This window comes from Hemibagrus wyckioides, linkage group LG06 (assembly GCF_019097595.1).
Source record: "Hemibagrus wyckioides isolate EC202008001 linkage group LG06, SWU_Hwy_1.0, whole genome shotgun sequence".
NCBI lineage: Eukaryota > Metazoa > Chordata > Actinopteri > Siluriformes > Bagridae > Hemibagrus > Hemibagrus wyckioides.
Genome location: NC_080715.1, coordinates 23,616,328 through 23,638,466, shown reverse-complemented (window position 1 = coordinate 23,638,466; position 22,139 = coordinate 23,616,328). Strand labels below are relative to the sequence as shown.

Here is a 22,139-nt window from a genome sequence, read left to right as displayed (position 1 = left end):
CATTCTCCTCTGATCTTTTTATAAACAGGATGTTTCAGCCTCCCGACTCTCCAATCTCAGGATGCTTTTTGTTTGTTCTGTGTAAACTCTAGAGGCAGTTTTGTGTGGAAATCCCAGAAATCCCCGAAAATCCCAGATGCCAAGATTTTTTTAAATATTCTGATGTTTGATCTGAAGATTAATTGAAGTTCTTGATCTGTGTCTGCATGACTTTAATTTTATGATTTGTGCTGCTGCAACATGATTGATTAGATAACTGCATAAATGAGCAGGTGTACAGATGTTCCTAATAGAATGGATGGTGAGTGAATGTCTCAAAAAATATTACAATATAAAATTCTAAAAATCCTAATAATAAAAAAAAATTCTAAATACACACACAAAAAAAACAAAGCCACACCTGCAGTTTCTCTAGCAGATCCATATTTTGCTTCTTGAGTTGGGCATTGATCTTCTCCAGTTTGTCCAGCCTGTCTGATTCCTCAGAAGGTGGAGCGGCATCCACCATCTCATCTTGTAAGACATGGTACTCCACTTCATAGGCATGTAGTTGCTTGGAGATGTCCATCTCAATAGCCTGTTGAAAAACAGCACTTACAACAACCTAACAGAACTAATACATGGAAATTCAAAAGGTGTTGAAGACAAACTAATCCTCATCTGCTGTAAAAGTAAGCTAAATCATGATAGAGAATTATGGTTGGTTCCTGTTATCAGCTCAGGCGTGACTAACATAACACGGGCAGTAAAAAATAGGAAATGCCAGTGAATAACTGTTAAATGTCCTGTGTAGTTCTCTATTTGTTCTGCAAACAGTCACATGATATTGTATTGCCTTTGTGACTAAACTGCATGTAGACAGGGTGTGGCTTTCTGACTTACTCTCTCACTAAAAAACACAGAAACGTGATTTCTCTTTTTACCTTGCTGATTGTCTCTTCCATCTGGTTCTGGGTGAGGGCGGGTATGGTGGTCTTAAGGTAGTCTACGATGCTCTCAAAACTGTCACACTCCAGTATCTCTCCTTCATGGCTGCTCAGCAAACATAGGGCCACTTTAAAAATCACTTCTGTGCCCTGGACAAATAGTAGGTCTGCCAAACACAATGTACACACATTCATACATACGTTCACATTCCAAATGTGCAGACAGAACATAGGTAAGTGACTGTAAACAGAACTAGCACCCTAATCTCCACAACTCTGCCTGGTGGTCTAAAATTTGGCACAAAAAAGCACCAAACACAGCAGAATGGACTCATACCGAAAATGCGGGAGACGAAGCCAAGTGGGAACTGAGAGGCAAAGAGTGTAAGGAACCACGGTGCAGCATACAAGCTGGGGCTGATCTCGTGTTCCTCCAGGTGTGAATACAGACCACGGTGATAGTCATGCAGCAGCCGGGACAACTGGTACATCTGAATCTACACGGACACAGTAAGGTGAACTCTGATCAGGAAGAGAGTTCTAAGAGCTGGTAGTGGCTGCTGAATCTTTCTCTAGGTTGAAGGATTAAACATTAGCACAGCTGATGATGAATAACTAGAAAGCAGGTTTGGAGGTGGGGTTGAACGTTTGAAAGACACCGCTGACAAGGAGATTGGGATTAATGGATTACACAAATAGACAAATTTATATAGAACACATTGAATGCTATTTACTTTATCACATCATCAAAATATAGGACTTGTCACAGTGCTTATATTATTTCTGCATTTTATAGATCTGTGGTTCCACTGAGGTCAATCAGTAACTCATCTGCTGTGCTGTTGTTTCCAATCTAGTCTACAAAAAAAACCCTGTCCTGCAGCATTCCTCACGCACATGGCAAACACACTAGGAACTAAAAAAGTAAAACAAGGTGTGGCATTAAAGACTAAAGAAGGCTCAATGCGCTCACCTGTAGGGAGATCATGTCAGGTCGATACTGGCGCCGGAGCCCCAGATCATACATTAGAAACTTAAGAGTGTCGAAGGCCTGCTCCTCGCTCATGTGCAGCAGCAGCACTCCAGCCACAAAGCTGATGCCCTGGCAGTAGCCCACCTCCGTGTCCAGTAGAGAGTAGGCCTTCAGCAGGTTATAGAGAGAGAGCTGGCCTGCGCCCAGCTGTGCACTGAAGTACTGGTGTGTGGGGAATGTGCGACCTGCAGGACAGAGGACAATAACCATGTCAAAGACTCAATAGATAAGCCAGATATTTTGGGGGGATTTATTAAACAGAGAAACCTATATTCATGTTCCATCTTAGGGAAAGTGTGCACATTACAGCCTTGCAATTGTCATTACTCATGCCATTTTAGAGAAGTAATTTGGCAAACACTGAAGAAACTATTTTCACCTTTACCCCAGATACAGTACTGATGTGTACTGAAATGACTTGCCTCTTTGCTGTTGTTGTTATTATTATTACTGACTTATTATTCTTGACTAACATAGCTATGAAGTGAGAAAAACTACCAGTAGCTTATCAGTACAACTGCATGTCTAAATCCAATGCAATATACATTGATTAAAGTTATATTTGAACAAATTCCGTGTCATAAAATGGAATTCAAATAAAAAAATTGAGTATTTTTAGAAAACAATTGCTTTAGTAAAATAATTATGACCATTTTTATGTAGAGGTGTGTAATGCAGTGTCAGAAACCATATAAACAAGTCTCTCCGAGATACTGAATAACTCAACTGAGATACTGAATAACTCAGAACACCTGTTCTGAGACAAATGTATGATGATTTATACTACAAGCTTCACTTACTTGCTATATTAGCCTCAGATCCAATGCAAAAAAAAGAAGCAAATGTGTCATTAGCTGTAGTAAAAGTACATGTGAGTTCTTATGTGATAATTTTCTTTGCCTCCAATTTACACTAACTTTTATATGTATCGAGTGACCAATATTTTCCACAGTACAGTAAGTGTTTCACTTTTAGAATTATATTTTTCATTCATTTTAACAGATTTAACTGCATTAAGTGGAATCAGTAAGATTAAAGTATCGGTCAGGGGTCACAAGGCATGTACAGTACCCAAGTCCACCAGGATGGCATGCTGCTGTGTGGTGAGCTGCTTGAGCAGATCATGGTAGGGTGTATCAGGAGGCTGCTGCCGCTGAGGTAGACGATGGCGCAGGCGGTATTGCTGAGAGAGGAGCAGCCACACCTCACCTCGCCGACTCTTTGGGACACCTTTACACACAAACACACAGAAGATTATTCATTATTAACAAACGTATTTCTCTTGAATGAAATCAGTAACAAACCTAATGGTGATAGTGATATTATGATGTATTAGAATGTAAGCAGGGGGAATGCTGTAGTTACCCTGACAAATAGCAGTGTGGATCTCATCTTTGTCCCACTGAACTTTGGTCCTGCAAGGCACGTTCAGCTTTTTCTCCCACAGAGACTGCACCTCTGTAGGACACTCACCCACCTCCTGGTAGTCCAGCTTCATCTTGCGGATGTGTAGTTCATCTCGGCTGGCTAAATACAATGCGCACACGCATACATACGCACACACATACACACACAAACTCTCAGCCGAATTTCACAGTGAAGTGAAAAAAACTACACTTAGAAAAAGAGTAGTGTAAAAAAGCCACTCAGATTAGATCATTAAGACCAGAGCTAAAGAAAAAACGGGTATGCGGTCATCAGTAAGCATGTTATCTACTATCCCTGTAAGGACAGAGAAGTTACAGATGCCACAGCAATTTCATGAACCCCTTGTACTCTTGCTCTGGCATAAGCATGTCTACTTCTAACATTAGCAAGAGAAAAATAGCACTTTATTCAGCTACAGCAGCTCTACCAGCATCTACAACAGGCAATGCAATTAAAAATGCAGTAAGCTTCTACATAAAAAATTCAAACTGCCCAACAAGACAATAAGGATAAGACAAGCAAATGACTAAAAAGCACTCTTCTATTTGGTTAACTCACATTCAATTCTTGCAGTTAGTCAATCTGCTTAGGATGCACTACAATCTTTCTTGTCTGTTTGTGAGTGAATATGTTGGCATGCCACTCGTTAAAGCAGCTGCAGACTGTTCATACATAGCCAAGCCTTTCCTCTCTTTCTTACCTTCTACTCAAAACAAGCATTTTTCAGTTTCTGCTGTCCTCGACATAGGCGACTCAGACACATAAACGCATGATGTGAAGCATAGAGGAGAGGGGAATGAAAGACAGTGTGACTGTCACTTGAGGAGAAATATAACTGTGGCCTTTTGTAGCCAGTAGAGGGCAATATTTTACAAATGAGACAGATTATTTTTCAGAAGTCATACCTAAAAAAAGATTTAGTCTGCAACACATTATCCATGGCTGTCAGAATGCTTTTAAAGGTAACATATTAAATCCTCTTCTATGCAAAGTCTCTATGCAAACTGTATGATGCAGGGGAGAGGTCAATGAGAATGCTTTCCTAGAGATATGTAAACTTAACCCAAGCTTTCCAGGCTAAATATATCTTTGTGGCAGAATCTCAAACAGATGCAACAGCATTCATGCCAACAGGAGAAAGCCAGATAACTTACTGAAAGTAAATGGGCCCCTGTTATGTTGCACCCCATGAGGAAAAACAGACACTGTAGTGATAACAGCATATATGCCAAGCCACAAATAAACATGTAGATGATGTAATCATGTGTGTGTGACAGGAAACAATGACAAACAGGTAAGTACAGTGTATGTTTTCAGTGCATATGCCTATACATATGCCTATGACCTATATACACACACACACACATATATATATATAACACACACTCCTCTCACTAAACACACACTCCTCTCACACTCCTATATATATATATATATATATATATATATATATATATATATATATATATATATATATATATATATATATATATATATATATATATATATATATATATCATACACACAGACACGGAACAAAATTATAAACGCAACACTTGTTTTTGCCCCCATTTTTCATGAGCTGAACTCAAAGATCTGGTCCTGGGCTGGTGTGGTTACACGTGGTCTGCAGTTGTGAGGTCGGTTGGATGTACTGCCAAATTCTCTGAAACGCCTTTGGAGATGGCTTATGGTAGAGAAATGAACATTCAATTCATGGGCAACAGCTCTGGTGGACATTCCTGCAGTCATCATGCCAATTGCACGCTCCCTCAAAACTTGCGACATCTGTGGCATTGTGCTGTGTGATAAAACTGCACATTTTAGAGTGGCCTTTTATTGTGGCCAGCCTAAGGCACACCTGTGCAATAATCCTGCTGTCTAATCAGCATGCTGATATGCCACACCTGTGAGGTGGATGGATTATCTCGGCAAAGGAGAAGTGCTCACTAACACAGATTTAGACAGATTTGTGAACAATATTTGAGAGAAATAGGCCTTTTGTGTACATAGAAAAGGTCTTAGATCTTTGAGTTCAGCTCATGAAAAATGGGGCAAAAACAAAAGTGTTGCGTTTATAATTTTGTTCAGTGTGTGTGTGTGTGTGTTTGTGTTTGTGTATATATATATATATATATATAAATATATATATAAATATAAGGGTAAAGGGTGTCCTCAGGCAGGTTCAGGCGTTTATGCATTTATGCAGATGTGGCCATGTAACACTAACCCTCCAAGCGCTGGTTCTCCTTCTCCATGCGGATAAGGAGAATCTGTTGGTGGATGGCCTTTTTCCACAGAGCTCTATAATCAGCAGTGGTGCGCCGTCCGTTCTCTCCTCTCAGGCTTTGGGTGGGGGACAGCAACCCGGATAGGGGGTCCTGCTCCTGTTGTAAGGCACGTGGAGAAAGCGGCAGCAGCTCACTGCCATCCATATCTACGAAAAAAACAACCGTGACACACACGCTGTATATTTTAGATAAATCTATCTATAGTATCTGTAGTGTAAGGGCATGTACTATGTACTTCCCCTTACAAAGGAAAGAAGTGTTGTTGGGGCAGTGTTTATGCAAAGCATTTTTCTAAAGTTTTTCATCAAAGTTATTATGAAGTCTATACAGCTGCATTTTTGCTACTGGACTTCTTTTTTGAGGCAAAGAGTTTGTGGATAATTGGGTGGATCTGGTGGTGCACAAATACAACAGAATCTTCAGACAAGTCTAATTAGTCTTAAACACATTGCCCCAGTGTTGGAAAGTTACAAGAAAAGCACATAATATTCTTCTATGTCTGTCTAATCAGTGCAACTGTTTATTGACAGAATTCAGCAACCCACAAGTAAGCATTTTGAAGTAAATTATATTTTTTTAAATTCTGTTTGAAGTACCGAGTACTGTGTTGAAATTTTGGGCCATGAACACTTTCCAGACAATGCAAATGGGTTCAATATAAATTGGTACATTAAATATATAAAAGTATAGCTTTAGGACTGGTCTAATAATCCAGTGTGGCTACATTCCTGTCCTTGAGGGGGTGTAAGGAGTGACTAAGCTGATACACTGCTTTGATACACCTTTAAGGTAAGCAATTATATAAAAGTAAAAATTCAACTAGGTAACAACAAAGCAATGTTAGCAGCTTGTGTTGGCTGTTAACAATACGTTTGGGAGAAATGTTGTGTCTGTATACACGTTTGTGTATGTTTACACACCAGCCTTGTGCATAGAGGCTGAGGCTTTGTTCATGGGTGAAGCCACCCTCAGGAAAATCTTCTGACGCCAAGACACTCTGCGTGCAGTCACTGCAGTCAGTGAGTCAGTGCTGCAGCCGGACAGCCTCCTGTTTCTGTCCTCTCCATTACTACTACCACACACACACACACACACACACACACACACACACACAAAGTGAGTACACATGAACTAATGGAAATCTTGTATAGAATACTGGACAATGATATGATGAAGAAAAAGCATTTTACACTTTGTTACACTTTCCAAATATTTCATTTTGAAATGAATCTATGAATATAATCCATTTTCTTTATCATTCTAGTTCAAAGTGAGAAACCAATTTTAATTTGGAATATTCATTAAAACACAAATTGCTTTTCCCTCATTTTTACAGCAGACAAGAATTAGACTGTGTATATATCTTAGTAGAAAAATGTAACGTAATGTTAACAGCAAGCATGCAACCAAAAGTCATGCATTATGGGAATTCTGGAGAGAAGCAGTCTCTCGCTCTCCAAAATGTATTAGCAAAATATTTCATATTAGAATGTAATGTCATGGTTTAAAAACATGCAACACACAAAAGCATAAAAACGGTAATAAGTTATTAGTTATGCAATTATCAGAAAAAGAGTAACATTTTATTAAAATGCTTCATATGTGAGTGACTAGAAAAAAAGCCAACAGGTTGCCTATAACGTAAAGAATTAACATGTAAGGACACATTCAAAGCACACAAGCACATTCAAAACAGTTAAGGCAACATTGAAGACATCAACCATACAGGCATAAGACATCCTTAGGTCTTTTCCATCGTCCTAAATATATACACTCCCTGGACACTTTAATAGGAACACCTTTAAGCATGCACATTTAAGCAATCATAGAGATACAGGTAAAGAGCTTCGGTTATTGCTCACATCAAACATCAGAGCATGATCTCGGTGACTGAAGAGTTTACACAGAATGGTGCAAAAAACAAAAACCTTCAAATCAGCAGCAAATCTGTGACATGCCTCGTTGATAAGAGATTACAGGAGAACAGCCAGACTGGTTTAACCTGACAGGAAGGATACGGCAACTCAAAAAACCACTACCACTAGCTTGGTGGAGCAGAAAAGAATCTCAAATTGCACCAAACACTGAGGTTAAAGATCACACCAGGTTTCACTCTGTGTGAGGCAAGTTTCTGAAATATTCCAAATGCCAACAACTATGTCTCTGATGTCACAAACATCCTTCATTCTGATTCTTTGATGTGAACATTAACTGAAGTGCTTGACCTGCATCTGGACTGTACAGCTGCCATGTTACTGACTGATTGGATCACTGCATGGAAGGGCAGGTGTTCCCTTTAGAGTTTCCTTTAAAAAAGCAAATAGTGAACTGAAGAAAATGGGATGTCAATTCCAAGTCTAACCTGAGACAGAAATATGAGAGATACCACCAACCGAGTGTTCTTCACCTACATATAAATTTCACAATAGTTGTTTCTTCAAAAAGCAAATAGAGCTTTAAGCAAAATAAACTGTTTTCAGGTATGGGGTAATATTTTTTTAAGTAAGTTCTAACAGTTCCCTGGCTTTTCTCTCACTTTGTTCCACTTACTTAAACTGTCAGACAGAAGAGAACAAACACTGTAAAATAATTCATTTCAAGAAGCCATTTTGTTCAGTGAATCAGAAATCCTTAGTCAAACATGGCAGTTAAGATTCTGTAGCTTAAATAAGGTTATTATTTGTAATTGTAGTTTTAGACATACTGTCTGTATTCTGTTCAAACATGAGAAAAGGTTCCTTCAAGCCTAGAAGCTTGCAAGATAACTACACGTGGAAGTGTTTGCCCATTACATGAACACATTAAACCTCTTATTATTAATGTCTTATTTGTATTCTCTATTGTATAATGACTTCATTACTGAACTCATCAGTGAACTCTCGGATTGTGCAGAACAGAGTGATTAAGTTTCTATTAATAACAGCATGGCTTTGACTGCAGTCCCGGCTGCAAGGCAAATCACAGGTTTATATGAATGCACTCATTCTGCTATGTAATGACTTACACAGGGACTTGTATGGGGAATGCTGTATGTAAAATGATTTCTAAAACATGTGGAATTGTTGACATGTTTTGTTGTTTCAGGGAAAAGACCTTTATTCAGCATTTTTGGAAGGAGTCTCCAGTGTCAATGCTTCACAGTCAGAGGTAACGCTGACCCATTAAGATAAAGACTTCAAGATTTCTTCAGGACAATGAACAATGAACTTTTCTGTCTGATTAAATTACAGTGAGTAAAAAAACACTCTGGGTCTGGCATTATCATCATCCTGTATTTTCCTCCTACATGTAACAATGATATACTGATAAACGTCCTAATATACATGGACGAAGAACATAGTCCGCTTTCTAATACATTCTTGTTTCTATAGTAATGTAGTAATAGCTCATTCATTCACTGAAGTGTGCTGGTTTCTCAGTCAAATAGCAGGCTGTGTGTGTGTGTGTGTGTGTGTGTGTGTGTGTGTGTGTCTTATAAATGTCAATAGAGACAGTAAAAGGAAGCTGCTCAGGGAACAAGTGTTGATAACTACTACAAGTGATTACAGAAACTTAAAAAGGAAGTATAATTGGTTAATGTTTAAAAGTATGATGCTTTTGTTTGTTAATAAAAATTTTAATCAATGGCTAATTGCTGTGATAATGCAATAACACACTTTGGGCTATGATGTCAGAGGAAAACATTTAAATCTGCTTCAGAGTATTCACCCTGATTCTGTAGTTGTGCAGTGAGCAGTCCTAAAACATAGATATCAGTCACACCACAAAGCTCTTAATAGAATAAGCATGAAACCTGTTTTAAATGTTGCATCGTGAACTATTTCGGCGAGTTTTGGAAAAGGAATCCTCCTTTTTAAATCTTTTAATCAATAGGGACACATACTGAGAAACACAGTGAAGCCTAGATTAGTAGAAAGCAGTAGCAATTTATAATTCTGCCAGTAATATGATGCTGGATTGAGGCGTTAGTGCTATAGTTATACTTTATTTAGAGCACTATACAGCAGACTGAGAAGCGTCATGCGGTTTAAAAGAGAGAGGCTTCTCGCTATCGGGTTTCCTGGTTCCTGTAGATGCCGACAGGTAGTCCAGTATGAGGAGAAAGAGAAAAAGGGTGAGAGGAAAGCAATTCCTCTCAGAGAAAACGGCGGAAGACTGACAAGGGGTTAAAGGTCAGACAGACACTGCTGCCAGCCCAGTGTTACTGCATGGCATCACTGCCCTGCCCTGGGGGGTTTACAGCCAGCACCCCCTCTCACCTCTTGGGGCTGTCCGGCAGGGAGGCCAGTGAGCTGAGGGAACCCAGGTAAAAACTTTTCAGGAAAGTGGAAGTGGAGAAGGAGGAGGGAAGGCTGAAGGAGGACTCGCCTTCAGAGACACTGCGTTTTCTTGGCACACGCACCGCGCTGAAGAGAGATTACAGGCAGACAAGAACACTGCTTTGGCAGAACTGTTAGGCACAAGTAATGGCTCACTGGTATAAGCATCAAATGCTCAGATTCCTCAAATGAGCAATTAAAGGTTGTTCAAGTGAACATTCGCTAAAAGAAAAGAAGTGGCTTTAATGGTTAACATACCTTTATATCCAAACTGATAAATAGCTTCTTGATCATTTCCAGAATTAAAACAATTAAAGTTGTTGGATTTAGTTCAAATCAACAGGGCATTCAAAGAGTTATAGAGAGAATCATTTATGCTGGTGATTGGATCAATTATATAAATTAGTATAAAATTTTAGCATTACACAGCAACATGCCTGAAATTTCATTAACAATGTTAGCATGCATGCTATAGGCAGTAAAAGTTTGATCTTTTATCTATACAAGCTAATTCGCCGTTTAACAACGAGGAAATGAACTTAAAGCCTCAGCATTTGTGTAGAACCAAACCGACATCTGTATCCGTCCTCAAACTTTCACCACTGCAGACATTACAGATCTAAATCAACACATCATACACTAATACTTAAAAAATCTTTCACTGCCTTTTTTTCACTGATGTTGTGGTCCGTTTTCAAAATGTGAAAAGATGACACCATTGAGCAAAGCGTCAAAATGTCAAGAATATTCTATGGCCCTGCCTGCCTTTGAGGACCTGCTACTTAGATGTTAATTTATATTTCTAACATAACCACAAGTGCTGACTAGGCTCGAGATAAACGCAGCCATGTGCTGATCATGTGAGACAGGAAGTGATGCGTTACCTGCTCTGCAGCAGCTCTGGAGCAAGAGACTGCTGTCTGTGCAGAGGAGCCTTGTTCTGTGTCGGCAGCTCTGTGAAAGAGATCCTCTTCTTGATGGGAGGGTGGCTGAAGGTGTGTGCTCGGCGGCGGAACAGAGGGGCGTCAGGGTCCTCTTCCAAGGTAGCAGGGGGGGTCCCTGGGGGAGAATCACTGGGAGACTCGTCTTGCTATGTGGCCAGAGATTAAACAGACTGCTTAGTGACCCGTTTATAAAAATGCACATAGTTTGTTCTGAAGAGCAGGCAGATAAAGAACCAAGGTCCTGAAACTTAAAGATAACTGAAGCTTTACCAAACACAGCACTGCACTTCAGTATTTTAACTGCAAAAAAACCCTAAAATAACTCCACTAAAACACTATAAGCCATACACTATTCCCTGCACACATTCACTCACATATAAAAAAATTCCAATAAAAAACATGCACACGCCCTCTAATGAATCCTCTAGAAATCCTCCACCACCCTTACAGCCAACCCACAAACACACTGAAGCCAAATTCCAGGTGCGCCAACGTGCGAGGTAACCACTCACCCAGAGACGTCTCTCGGCTCTTTCAGTGCGTATCCCAGATCTTTACCCCACTCTGATGTGGCAGAACTGGACGCAGAGTGACTGCACACATGCTCTTGCCTCTATTGTATGCTAATAACCCATGTCCTGTGACTACAAACATCACACATGCATGATCTGGCCATGTTTACTACCCTGGTTATAGGAAAGGCTCATTCTGGCTCACTTCCTTGCTCTGTTTCCTGTCCTTACACTCTGGAGCCTAACCTGGTGCTCTCCCTTTACACAGTTTTCAGCCAGGCCAGGAAACCAGGAACGGCTGCACAACGCTCTCCACCGGTCTATTTCTGTCAAGTCAACCCTTCCCCCTTCCATAATTCCCCAGCCAGTCTGCCAGTGCCAAGGCTAAATTTGGGGAAAACACTGATTATCTACATGACGAATGAAAAACAAAGTGAATATAGTTCCAGCCTTCTTAGTAATACCCGTAAGCAGAGATACCACTGAAAGGGTAGTTCACTTAAGCAGCAACTAAATAGCAGACAGGAAGGCTTCAGTGTGTATTTAATATTTATGAACATTATAAAATATTCTTCTAATGAATAAATAACAGCATCTGGAAAATAAGTTCATTAGGCTCTCTGATGGGCTCAGTTCTCATGTTTTGTGTTAACCTTGCTTCAGTAACAAAAACTTCAAAACAAAGGACATGCCTTGAGAGGCATGTACATAAATCATTGGCCCCCCTACACCCTTTCAAGTGTTAAGCAGGACACATGTGTGGCAGGACAGTTAAGCAGCAGATCTAACGTCTGTGAGATAGGACAGTAAAGATATGTGTTTTCAGCATGACGTTGGGGCCTCATGGCAATAGCACAATTCAAGCCATGTTATGGTTCTCTAGGAACAAACAGCTTGTAGATCAGCAAACCACAGTAAGCAGGACCATCATCATACTCACACACACTTCACATTCCACATTCAAGTGAAACAGAGTCATAATGAAGCTTTTGGCTCGGGAGAGGGAATGTAAACATCATAACACAACGTTAAGCTTTCTTTTTTTTTCAGCAAACAAATAATAAATCACAAAGAGCCAGGGAAACCACACACTCTGTGATATGTTCAGTAGGAGTGTGCGTACTCTTAGTTGACTAATGGATCTATGAGCTTCTGGAATTCACAAAGAATATGTGAGGGGGAGCAGAGTTCAGAGAGGACACTCACCCGGTCAAAGCTGCCCATGCTTCCTAGACGCATGCGCATCCGGTTTGCACCCTGGAGAGATAGAGAGAGAGAGAGAGAGAGAGAGAGAGAGAGAAAGAGAGAGACTAAACTGAGCTTCTGTTTGTCTGCAGATTTGCCTAAGGGTAACACTGGAAAATAAGTATACACCCCCAAAAACTCGCCCTTTCTTACACACACACGAGAGTGAAATAAAGCAAATGTCAGTGTGTTATGATCGTCACTTTGTGAGAAATAAAGCACACTGCCACACCTACACATGCAGCAGGACTGGAGTGGAAGAAAAAGATAAGTTTTATGGTCAACACTTCGGCTGAAATGACACACTCATTCACACACACAAACACAGACCCGTGAAAAGATGTTCTCCAGGGAGCTGGTGAGTGAGCTGCGTGCCTTATTCTTCAACACGTCTAGCTTGTTTCTTCCAGCTGCAGTTGAGCTCTCTGAGCCTACTGCATTCTGCAACACACAAAGAGATGGAGGCCTGGGTATTACAATAGATGTAACACATATTTAAACAATACTGTTCACTTTAGCTTGGCAAATAAAGGAAGGAACATTTCTCGAACCAAATGCCCTTTTTAATGATTACCAAACACTAGCAGACTGTGAGAATGGTAAAAAGTGAAGCTGAGTGTTAATCTGTGAGCAGAAGCCCCCGCCGAGACTGCTCGAGTTACTCTCAAATGCTCATTGCCTCCTGAGCTCTGAGTGCTCTTGCTCTAAGTCCTACCGAGAAGGAGGCATGCATTAGTTTTTCCTATGGACAGGTCATGTTATCAGACTCATAACTGCATAGGACGCCATATTCTAATCCATGTAGATTCTCTCATAAAATTTCTCTTATCCATTTAGAGGCAGGACATAGCTCTGGCTGTCCCTCAGCATGAATGGGATGTGTGCTAAGAATTGTGTGTTCTACCTGAGGAGCCTCTCCAATATGTACATGTGTCTTCTGCTTGGTCTCACACAGCTGCCTGAGGTGAAGAATGACCAGCTCATTCTCTTCCTGATCACAACTTGGCTTCATCTTCTGCATGGCAGAAAACAATGAAAGACTGAGACATTAGAATGAGCTTTATATTTTACAGATGTAGGCATTTAGCTTTTTGTGATTACCTGCACACGTTCAAAAATGTCTGCCTGCTCATTATCGCTCAGCAGGGAGAGGTACTTTTGAATGGCCAGCTTTGCTCTGGGAGGGTACAGTCCTGTGGTTACAAAATAAACAAGGTTTATTCAGTACGTGTGTGTGAGCGTGTGTGTGTGTGTACGTATGATGGACGTGTTGTGTGTACCTTCGATCCGCTCGCAAAGCTTGTGCAGGTCATGCATTGGACATGCCTCACACAGTTTGATCTGGGTTTTGGAGCTCTGCATTGCCGCAGCTGTACTGAAGGCCTGCTTCAGAGTCAGCATCACCTCATCCACCTGATAGGAAGATAACAGCCCTGCTTTAATACCACAATACACTGCTACTTGCAGCACATGTAACCTTTCTTAACTGCAGCAGTGTTTCCAGTCACCTGTTTTATGCAAATGTTATGCAAATAGAAATAGCAATGGAAATAGGTATTCGGAATAAATGATGAAAGTGCAGATACATGTTTTACACTTCGTACTACCATGTTAAATATCATGATATAATAAGGCATAACTATATACTAATTTGTAAATGTTTTTGGACAGGTAGCAATTGGTTAATATGGCCAAAAGTATGTGCACACCTGATCATTATATCCATATGTGGTTATTTAACATCTTATTCCAAAGATGGTCCTCCAATGCTAGTTTAACTGCCTCCATGTTTTTGGGAAGGCTTTCCAATAGATTTTGGGATATGGCTGTGGGACATTTCTGCCTGTTCAGCGAGAAGAACATCATCAAGGTCAGGTAATGATGTCTAGTAAGAAAAACTGGTGCACATTTCCAATTCATCTAAAAAGTGTTCAGGGAGGTTGAGGTAAGGGCTCAAGGCCCCTTCCACATCAACCTTGCCAAACCATGTCATTCTGGAACAAGCTTGGATTCAGCCTGTACTGCGACAGAATCAAAGACATTCTAGCTAGTTCTGTGCATTTAACTTTACGAAATTTGTAAAAGTTGAGGTATACATACATTGGGGTACACACAAGTACATATGTATGGTCATATGTTCACATACTGTTGGCCATAGAGATTATAACTGAAAGTTGTTGTGCCTACTAAATATTTTGCTAGAACCTTAAGTCAGAAATTGCAGCCTTGACCTTTCAGTTGCAGACATACAATATCATCACAAACCACACCAGACGTATATTTGACTGTCAGTCTGAGATACTTTGACACAAATCCTATTGTGTTACCAGAGCTGATAAAATACATCTGAGTGTTATCTATCATAGCCAAAATATTCAAACATATGTAAATGTTTGTCTTGTACACTCACAACGATATCTAGACTAAATGTGAAATGAAAGCAAAGGAAATCTACCGATCAATAGGACAGACTTTGTTCATGTGTTTGTTCATCTTCAATAACTGCTTTATGCTAAAAACAGTTGCGATAAACAGACAGACACGGAGTCCATCCTTGAAACACTGTGTGCGAGGTAGGAATTCATCCTGCATGCCGGTATGCCAGTCCATCGCAGGGCATCCTGCCCACACGCACACTATGACATTGTAGCATAGCCAATCCATGGACCATGAGGAACATGCACAGAAACTCCACACAGACAGTAACACAAGCTCAGGGACCCTGGAGCTGTGAAATAATACTCTCACTGTCACCTTGCGCCACCACAGTTTTCTATATTATTACATGACAGTTTGCTAATGGAAGGAAACATTCCACACTAATAATCTGATACTTGCAAGCAAGCCTGATGTCTGTAATATGAATAAGAGGAAAATCTGATAATATCACTCAAATATCTGAGTAATAATTCAACAACATTCTATAGACAGGAGTGATTCCTTGTTGCTGGAAATATCTGTTGAGTTAGATTTATGATGGCTTAGTATTTAATCGTGCTTTCGAGATGTTCGTTTTCATTATCCAGAGTATTTTGACATGGAACAGCAAACTATTTGCATTTCCTTTTGCATGTTCCATGATGATTCCTATAAATGCTGCAAAACATCTGGAAGGCAAAATAAGCTTATATAGTAAACCTGAATTCCATTTATTTCAGTTCTGAGGGTCAACATTACATTCACACTGTTAGTATGGCACAGTTATTGTTCTCTCACTACCTGGTAATAAATAATGGATCATTGGTTTGTGTGTGTGTGTGTGTGTGTGGCACAGGCTGAATGAAAGACTGAGCTGCTCACCAGAGACTCACTGGCGCACTGGAACACGTAGCATATGTACTGGCTGGGCCCCGACTCCAACACATCACGACAGATGAACCCAAAATGGTCTGTCTGCTTCACTCCCTGTGTGTGCCATGTGTTAATATAAATATATTTCAACAAGCCTTCTTATGCATACACAAAGACAAACCTTGAAATAAATCAATAACTGTACAGCGCAGGTTCTAAGTGAATACTATGCAATAAGTAAAATGGTAAAAGGTTTACAGAACTGGAAAGAAATTTTTAATATTTAGAAATAATGTTAAACATTAATCCTAAATGCTGACAGGTCACAAGCCATGCAAGAATACTGAATGTAGAATAAAGTCAACTTAATTGAGTGGTTTAAGCCTTTATAACCAACTAACTCCACACTATATGTATAGTAAAAAGCATATGCTGGGAAAGCAGCTTAACGTTGAACCTGAGATCAACGTGAGTGTAAACAAATCCCAAGCTACAAACCTGGGAGCAAAACGAGATATCTTTGAAATTCTTCTCAAGCACTACTGTCTTGCTGTCAGGGCTGATGAGATTCACCTCGAAGCGTCCCACCTAAAGGCACAAAAATGTGAGCTTTCCTTGAAATGTGGATGTGGCAGACATGAAAATATTAACATAGTGATCCCATCATATGATGGACGTCAAAGCTTTGTATGAGAAAAAGGCACACACACACACACACACACACACCCAAGCAAGGTCATGTAACATATGCAAATGTTTTCTCAGAGCTGATTTCAGAGCAACAGTAAATTCTCAGTGAGAATTTTTAGCCTTGGGTGGCATTTAAAGACCGGTTCGGTGACTTGCATGCACAATAATTACATTGCGACGCATTTAATCCTTAATTCTATTAATGTCACAATCCTCATGCACATACAGAAGCTTCTATAAGGGAAAAATTTTGTAACTAGCAGTGATTTTTGAGTGATTTAGTAGTGGCTTAATGGCATCCAGATGGCATGAGGGACAAAAGTAAGACGTTTAGTCCATTAAGCAAATTTTGCATGTTTTAGTTAAGCTAGGCATTATGGGGCACAAGTACAGAGCATTTAAAGTTCCACACAGTACACAATGCAGACATTTGCAGTATTTTACAACATTAAGACAAAGCGCTGTACAAAGAGATTTTTATGCCTTGAACAGATGTGTGTTTTGTGTGTGTGGGTTAAATGTGAGAGTGTGCAGTCATACCTGAAACAACATGGTGCGGTTTTTGTCTGCGTCAGAGGGCTGCACATTGTTAGGTGCGCTGGCATGTCTTCTACGTGTTGGCACTTTGGCTCCAGTCTCTCTAGGAAGCTTTTGTAAGCCACCTGCCAAGCTGTTGCAGCGAGTGCGGAACTCCTGCTGCTCAAAGCCTGAGTCCTCCTGGATGCACTCGGGGAAGACACTGCGCGTACTACCTGCTTTCTCATTGATCTCTGTGAGTGCAGTCTCAGAGAGCGATGCGTTCAGAGGGTCGTCTCCCACAGTGAACACCAGTGGGGTCTCCACTGGGCGCTGGCCGTTCAGGAGGCGCAGACGCCTGCGCTCTGACTCGTGCTCCCGAAAAAGGTCGATGCAGTCGTCAATCAGGGTGGAGGGTGCTTTTTTGTGGTTCACTGTCACCTTGCCACAGTAAAGCACCTCAAACTTTTGTGAGTTGTAAAAAGACTCCTCAGTCTCCAGCTTGGGTTTACTTTCCTCTTTGAGTGTGTTTTTGGAGGCCTGCCGGATGCTGCTGATGACCTCAGACACCTGCGGATGAAGAACAGGCGTCACATTTCATCTCTGACACAGGTCAAACTGGGACAAACTTCCATGAATATAACAACACGCAAGCTCACTGGTGACACACAGGGTGATTTCAGCTGTCTCCAGAATGATGCAGCTACAACAAGAGCATAACTGAAGCATTCATATACAGATATAGGTAACAAATTAAAGGGCAATCCAATATAATGTGTCTTAGGAAGGTATTGGGCTACTACTAACCTCCAGAAAAGCTTGAATGCACTTTATTACAGAAGTCTTTAGAAGTGTAGTGGGAGGACAAACAAACTTCTTCCAAAAATCATTTAAATGAAAATGAAATGTTTGTCATAGGTTAATAGTGATCAGTCAGAATAGCTTTGTCCTTAAGTGAATCAAAACCATGCCAACGAAATGTCCTCACAGAATAACAGAGCATCTGTTTTTCAATTTAATCCGTCACCCGTCCATCGGTCCAAAAAACAAGGCCATTTTCACATGAACAAAAAAAGTGGGTTTAAAACACTCAAGTGCCTCACATTGCTCAGTAAAACCAGTCATTTAGAGTTAATGAATAAAGAATGACAGTGCCCAGATTAAATCACAATATTAAAAAAAAGCAGCAAAACGAGCCTCACTTCGGGCTACTCATTCACACACTATGTTTGACACATTTTCACAGTCTTAAAGCTGCAAAAAAAAAATAATCTTGGCTCGCTGATATAGTGCCCTTTGTCGAGGTTGCCTCATAGTTAAACAGGAATGCAAGAGTCACATAACCCTGAGAGCAAGCAGCCAAGTCTGATTTTTTCCATATAGACAAAGAAGACAGGAGCACAGTAGGAAGTGAGAGTGATAACCGTCTCATCCAGCTGTGTTTCAACAAGCTGTCATTTCTACTGACATGAAGCACACACAAAGCTTTGCAAACAAATAAAATTGATTTACATTAGCCAGACACGTCTCACCCGGAGAACACAAACAGTGCTGTGGTGACAGAATTGGGCCAGGCACTAACTAGACTTGCAGGTGATAAAATAAAATGCTTGAGGCACCAGATTCACACACAGTGTACAGATGCCCATTTTATAGTCCTAACAAAGATCAATGTGGGATGTCCAGCCAGAGCTGTATTCTAACCCACAGTCAAACCCAGTGACTGCTAAGTAATCACATTTCATTAACGAGGAATGAATGAGAATCTGTGATTTAAAACACTCGATTACTTCGGTAGCCTCCTGGGTAAATGTCAGACAAAACATTCATACTCTATTGGACATGAAGTCCCTGGAGCTGTGAAACACAGGGTTCCGGTCAACACCAAGGTCAAATGGATTACTTGTTCAAGGCGGCAATCGAGAGTAAACCAAACATAACTCTAGCGCTGTGCACACTCTTCTATCACGGCTGAAGATAACAGGCTACGGGACTTATGTTTGCCAAATGTATTTAACTTCATAAACAAAACAAAAAACATTCAGCTATATAAGTTAAAGTTAAGAGTATATTATAACTTGTGACCATGACAACCTCTTGAGCCAAACAGCCATGTTACAGGCCATGCAATGTGAGAGCTGATGACCATTACACCACTCCTCAGCAAAAATATGAAGGCTTTGCTTCACATCCAAAAAAGTCCTGCTGAAAATCAACACCTGACATGTCAGAACTCTCACAGAGAAACTGGCTTGTGAGAGCAAGATAAAGGGCGTAGCTGCTCATATTTAACTGACACGTGGTTTATTTCCAGATATTACATGAAGATTTAAAGCTAATCTCTGACATTAGGGCTCAGTGGAGAATTGGATGGTTGATTTATGAGTAACAAAAAGATTTAAAGGGCAACATGTTCCACTTCAAATTTAAATATGAATTGCAAACAAGTAAAGAAGATGATTCATGCTGAAATACAATTGCTGGTTTCTGTTGTGCTACAGTCGCACTTTAACTCCTACATAAAGTATTTCAGATTTCTCCATATTTGGACATTGGAAAGTCCCAAGCGATTCATTAGGTCTCACAATCACACAACAATAACCATCTGGGGGTCAATAAAAGACACCTCCAAGACACATAAGACATTTTAAATTGGAGCTCTCACAATGTTACGGGCAGCTGACACTAACTGTGTATTCTGTTTATGTGAATAAAACAACTTTGATTTGCTAAGCAGTTCACGAATGGTTAAAGCACTGTTTAGATTCAAACAATACTTTAGATTTATTTCTGCCTCCCTTTTAGTTATAAACTGCTTTTGCTTGTTTTTCAACAAATCCTCAATTACTAAAAACCAAAAAAAAAAAAAAGACACGAACATTTGTAAAATATGTTGGAGATGAGACATGAGATGAGTCTGTCCCATTTTAACTATTACAACTATTAAACCCGTTCTGCATCAGAAGAGTTTATAAGAATCAGATGTATAAGGTGTGCCACATTTCACAATGTATGTGACCAACAGCTGTTGTTAAGGTGTCTGGGGCAGGGTTTTGGCCAAGTTTATTTCATGCTCGGTTGCTGCTGCTCATTGTAGTCTGTGTCTAATGTTTCTGGGCTGTGCACTGGTCCCAACCACACTGCAGCCAGACAAATCCATGCTAAGGGTCATTGTGTAGACATGATTCAGATGGATACAAAACACAACCAGCAGTCTATTTATGGAAACCAGCAGAACTCGATGTCCCCTATACATAGTTTGTCATGGCAGCAAATTCAGCTCGTAATTGTTGCACTATCCATAAATGTAAAAATCACTCAAACAAACCTTCATACTTAAGCTTTCTGTTACTTCCCATTGACATGCTTATGAAAAAGAAATGGCATGTGCTATTTGCTGGGATGAGGTTGAGTCAGCACTCATATCTATAGCCAGCATGTCAAAAAACCTGACTGCACGTAAAACCACTGGCCATAAACACCTATAATACGGGCTATACCCTCTTTATTTAAAAGGACAGATATACATGTGTACTGTGAGTCTATGTATGATGCGTGCATGAGCTGTATAAACATTACAGCTACCTTACCCGAAGAAGGAATAGTTGCATACTTGTGCTCTTCAGTGGGAGCAGGTCTTACACACACTGCTAGCTTTATTTGCGCATTTAGGGACTGTGTAATGATCGCAAGTTGTATTTGCTGCCATTGTACAATAAGTGAGCTGGCTAGTGCTAACCCAGCAGGCACAGAGCAACTACAGTCTGTGCAGCTCACTGAATATTCCTAATAGCAGGAGGGTCTCATAATCATGCAATATTCTGACAGAACAATGTATATAAATAATTCACTCTCTTAGAAACTTAATATGAACCTATACAGAAATATTGGCCAAAACCATCAACATGGGTCAACTCTTCCTCTTCTAGTTTTGTGGTGTTTCTATCCACAATTATTTACCATGTTACATGCACAGACCATAAAAATGTGAAAGCTGCTTTTCATAAGAATCTCATGCGAAGTCTCAATCATCATTGGTTAATTAAGCTCAAAGGCCTCATTCTTCATATCAGACTTACACTTGACTCCTCTGCCTCATCTTAAACGAATTAAGAAAAGGAGGAACAGGCCACAGCTATCACACTTGAAACATTCCAGATAGTGGCCAAGCACTGCTTTCTCCTTCAGCTTATCACTCCAATCTGTTCACATTGCATAAATGAAAGCTGAGATGCTGCTTTTCAGTTCATCTCTGTGCTGCTTTCGAGAGCTCATCATTTCTCTATAGCTTCATTAGATCAGAAAAAGCAGGTTTTTTCAAAGCAGGGTTATATTAGACTGTCTCCACTGTAGCACTGGATGTTTGAAGGGTTTTGCAGATAAGTATTTTTTTTAAACAGCTTTTGTATGGCCACATGTCCACTAGTAGCTAAGAACAGGGAAATTCCTCATGGGCACACAGTGTTATCCAGCCAGTTTTTCTTGCATAACGACATAATCATGAGGTGCTTGTGTGGTGTTCTTCAGTGCTGCATGCGCTAACTTGACGCTCTTTTCCAAGAACAGATCCTCCCGGCTCATGTTCACCCACCAAGTGACATTCGAACAAAGACAAACACGGTGTTCATTTGGAACCATGTGGTACAGTCGAGCCTCACTTTTCACAAGTCTAGGGTTTTCTGTGTACATGACCAGCCCAATAACTAAACTAGCTATAAAATCATGGGGTGAAAAAATGTTTTCAAATGACTTGACCTGAGAAATCATGGGTTGAGTTTTTATTAGTTTGAATGCTGAGAGTTAATATTGTATTACTCATTTCAGTGGAAGGAACACAAGTGATTTTTGGCAAAGTCATGTTCTCGAGATAAGACAAATGCAGTTTGTAATTTACATACTGCATGCCCTGTACACACCCACAGTTCTGTTTTACACCACAATTAG

At 40.2% G+C, this 22,139-nt stretch overlaps 1 protein-coding gene across 5 annotated transcripts in view; it reads right to left on the bottom strand.

The window, feature by feature from the left end:
* The window catches only part of tbc1d4 (TBC1 domain family, member 4), a 28,805-nt gene that overhangs the window by 4,811 nt on the left and 1,855 nt on the right, over positions 1-22,139 (bottom strand). The window contains exons 2-19 of one of the 5 annotated variants that reach the window (XM_058391559.1): positions 17,220-17,765; positions 16,488-16,577; positions 15,999-16,103; positions 13,979-14,111; positions 13,800-13,891; positions 13,603-13,713; positions 13,029-13,139; positions 12,660-12,710; positions 10,882-11,087; positions 9,938-10,084; positions 6,599-6,750; positions 5,618-5,824; positions 3,325-3,486; positions 3,031-3,189; positions 1,900-2,144; positions 1,264-1,423; positions 924-1,093; positions 401-577 (exon numbers count right to left, since the gene is read on the bottom strand). In XM_058391559.1, the coding sequence (XP_058247542.1) occupies positions 401-577; positions 924-1,093; positions 1,264-1,423; positions 1,900-2,144; positions 3,031-3,189; positions 3,325-3,486; positions 5,618-5,824; positions 6,599-6,750; positions 9,938-10,084; positions 10,882-11,087; positions 12,660-12,710; positions 13,029-13,139; positions 13,603-13,713; positions 13,800-13,891; positions 13,979-14,111; positions 15,999-16,103; positions 16,488-16,577; positions 17,220-17,765 (3,024 nt within the window). Of the gene's footprint in view, positions 1-400; positions 578-923; positions 1,094-1,263; positions 1,424-1,899; positions 2,145-3,030; positions 3,190-3,324; positions 3,487-5,617; positions 5,825-6,598; positions 6,751-9,937; positions 10,085-10,881; positions 11,088-11,453; positions 11,889-12,659; positions 12,711-13,028; positions 13,140-13,602; positions 13,714-13,799; positions 13,892-13,978; positions 14,112-15,998; positions 16,104-16,487; positions 16,578-17,219; positions 17,766-22,139 lie in introns of those variants that run through there. The other 4 variants (XM_058391560.1, XM_058391562.1, XM_058391563.1 and 1 more) reach the window with 4 other exon arrangements.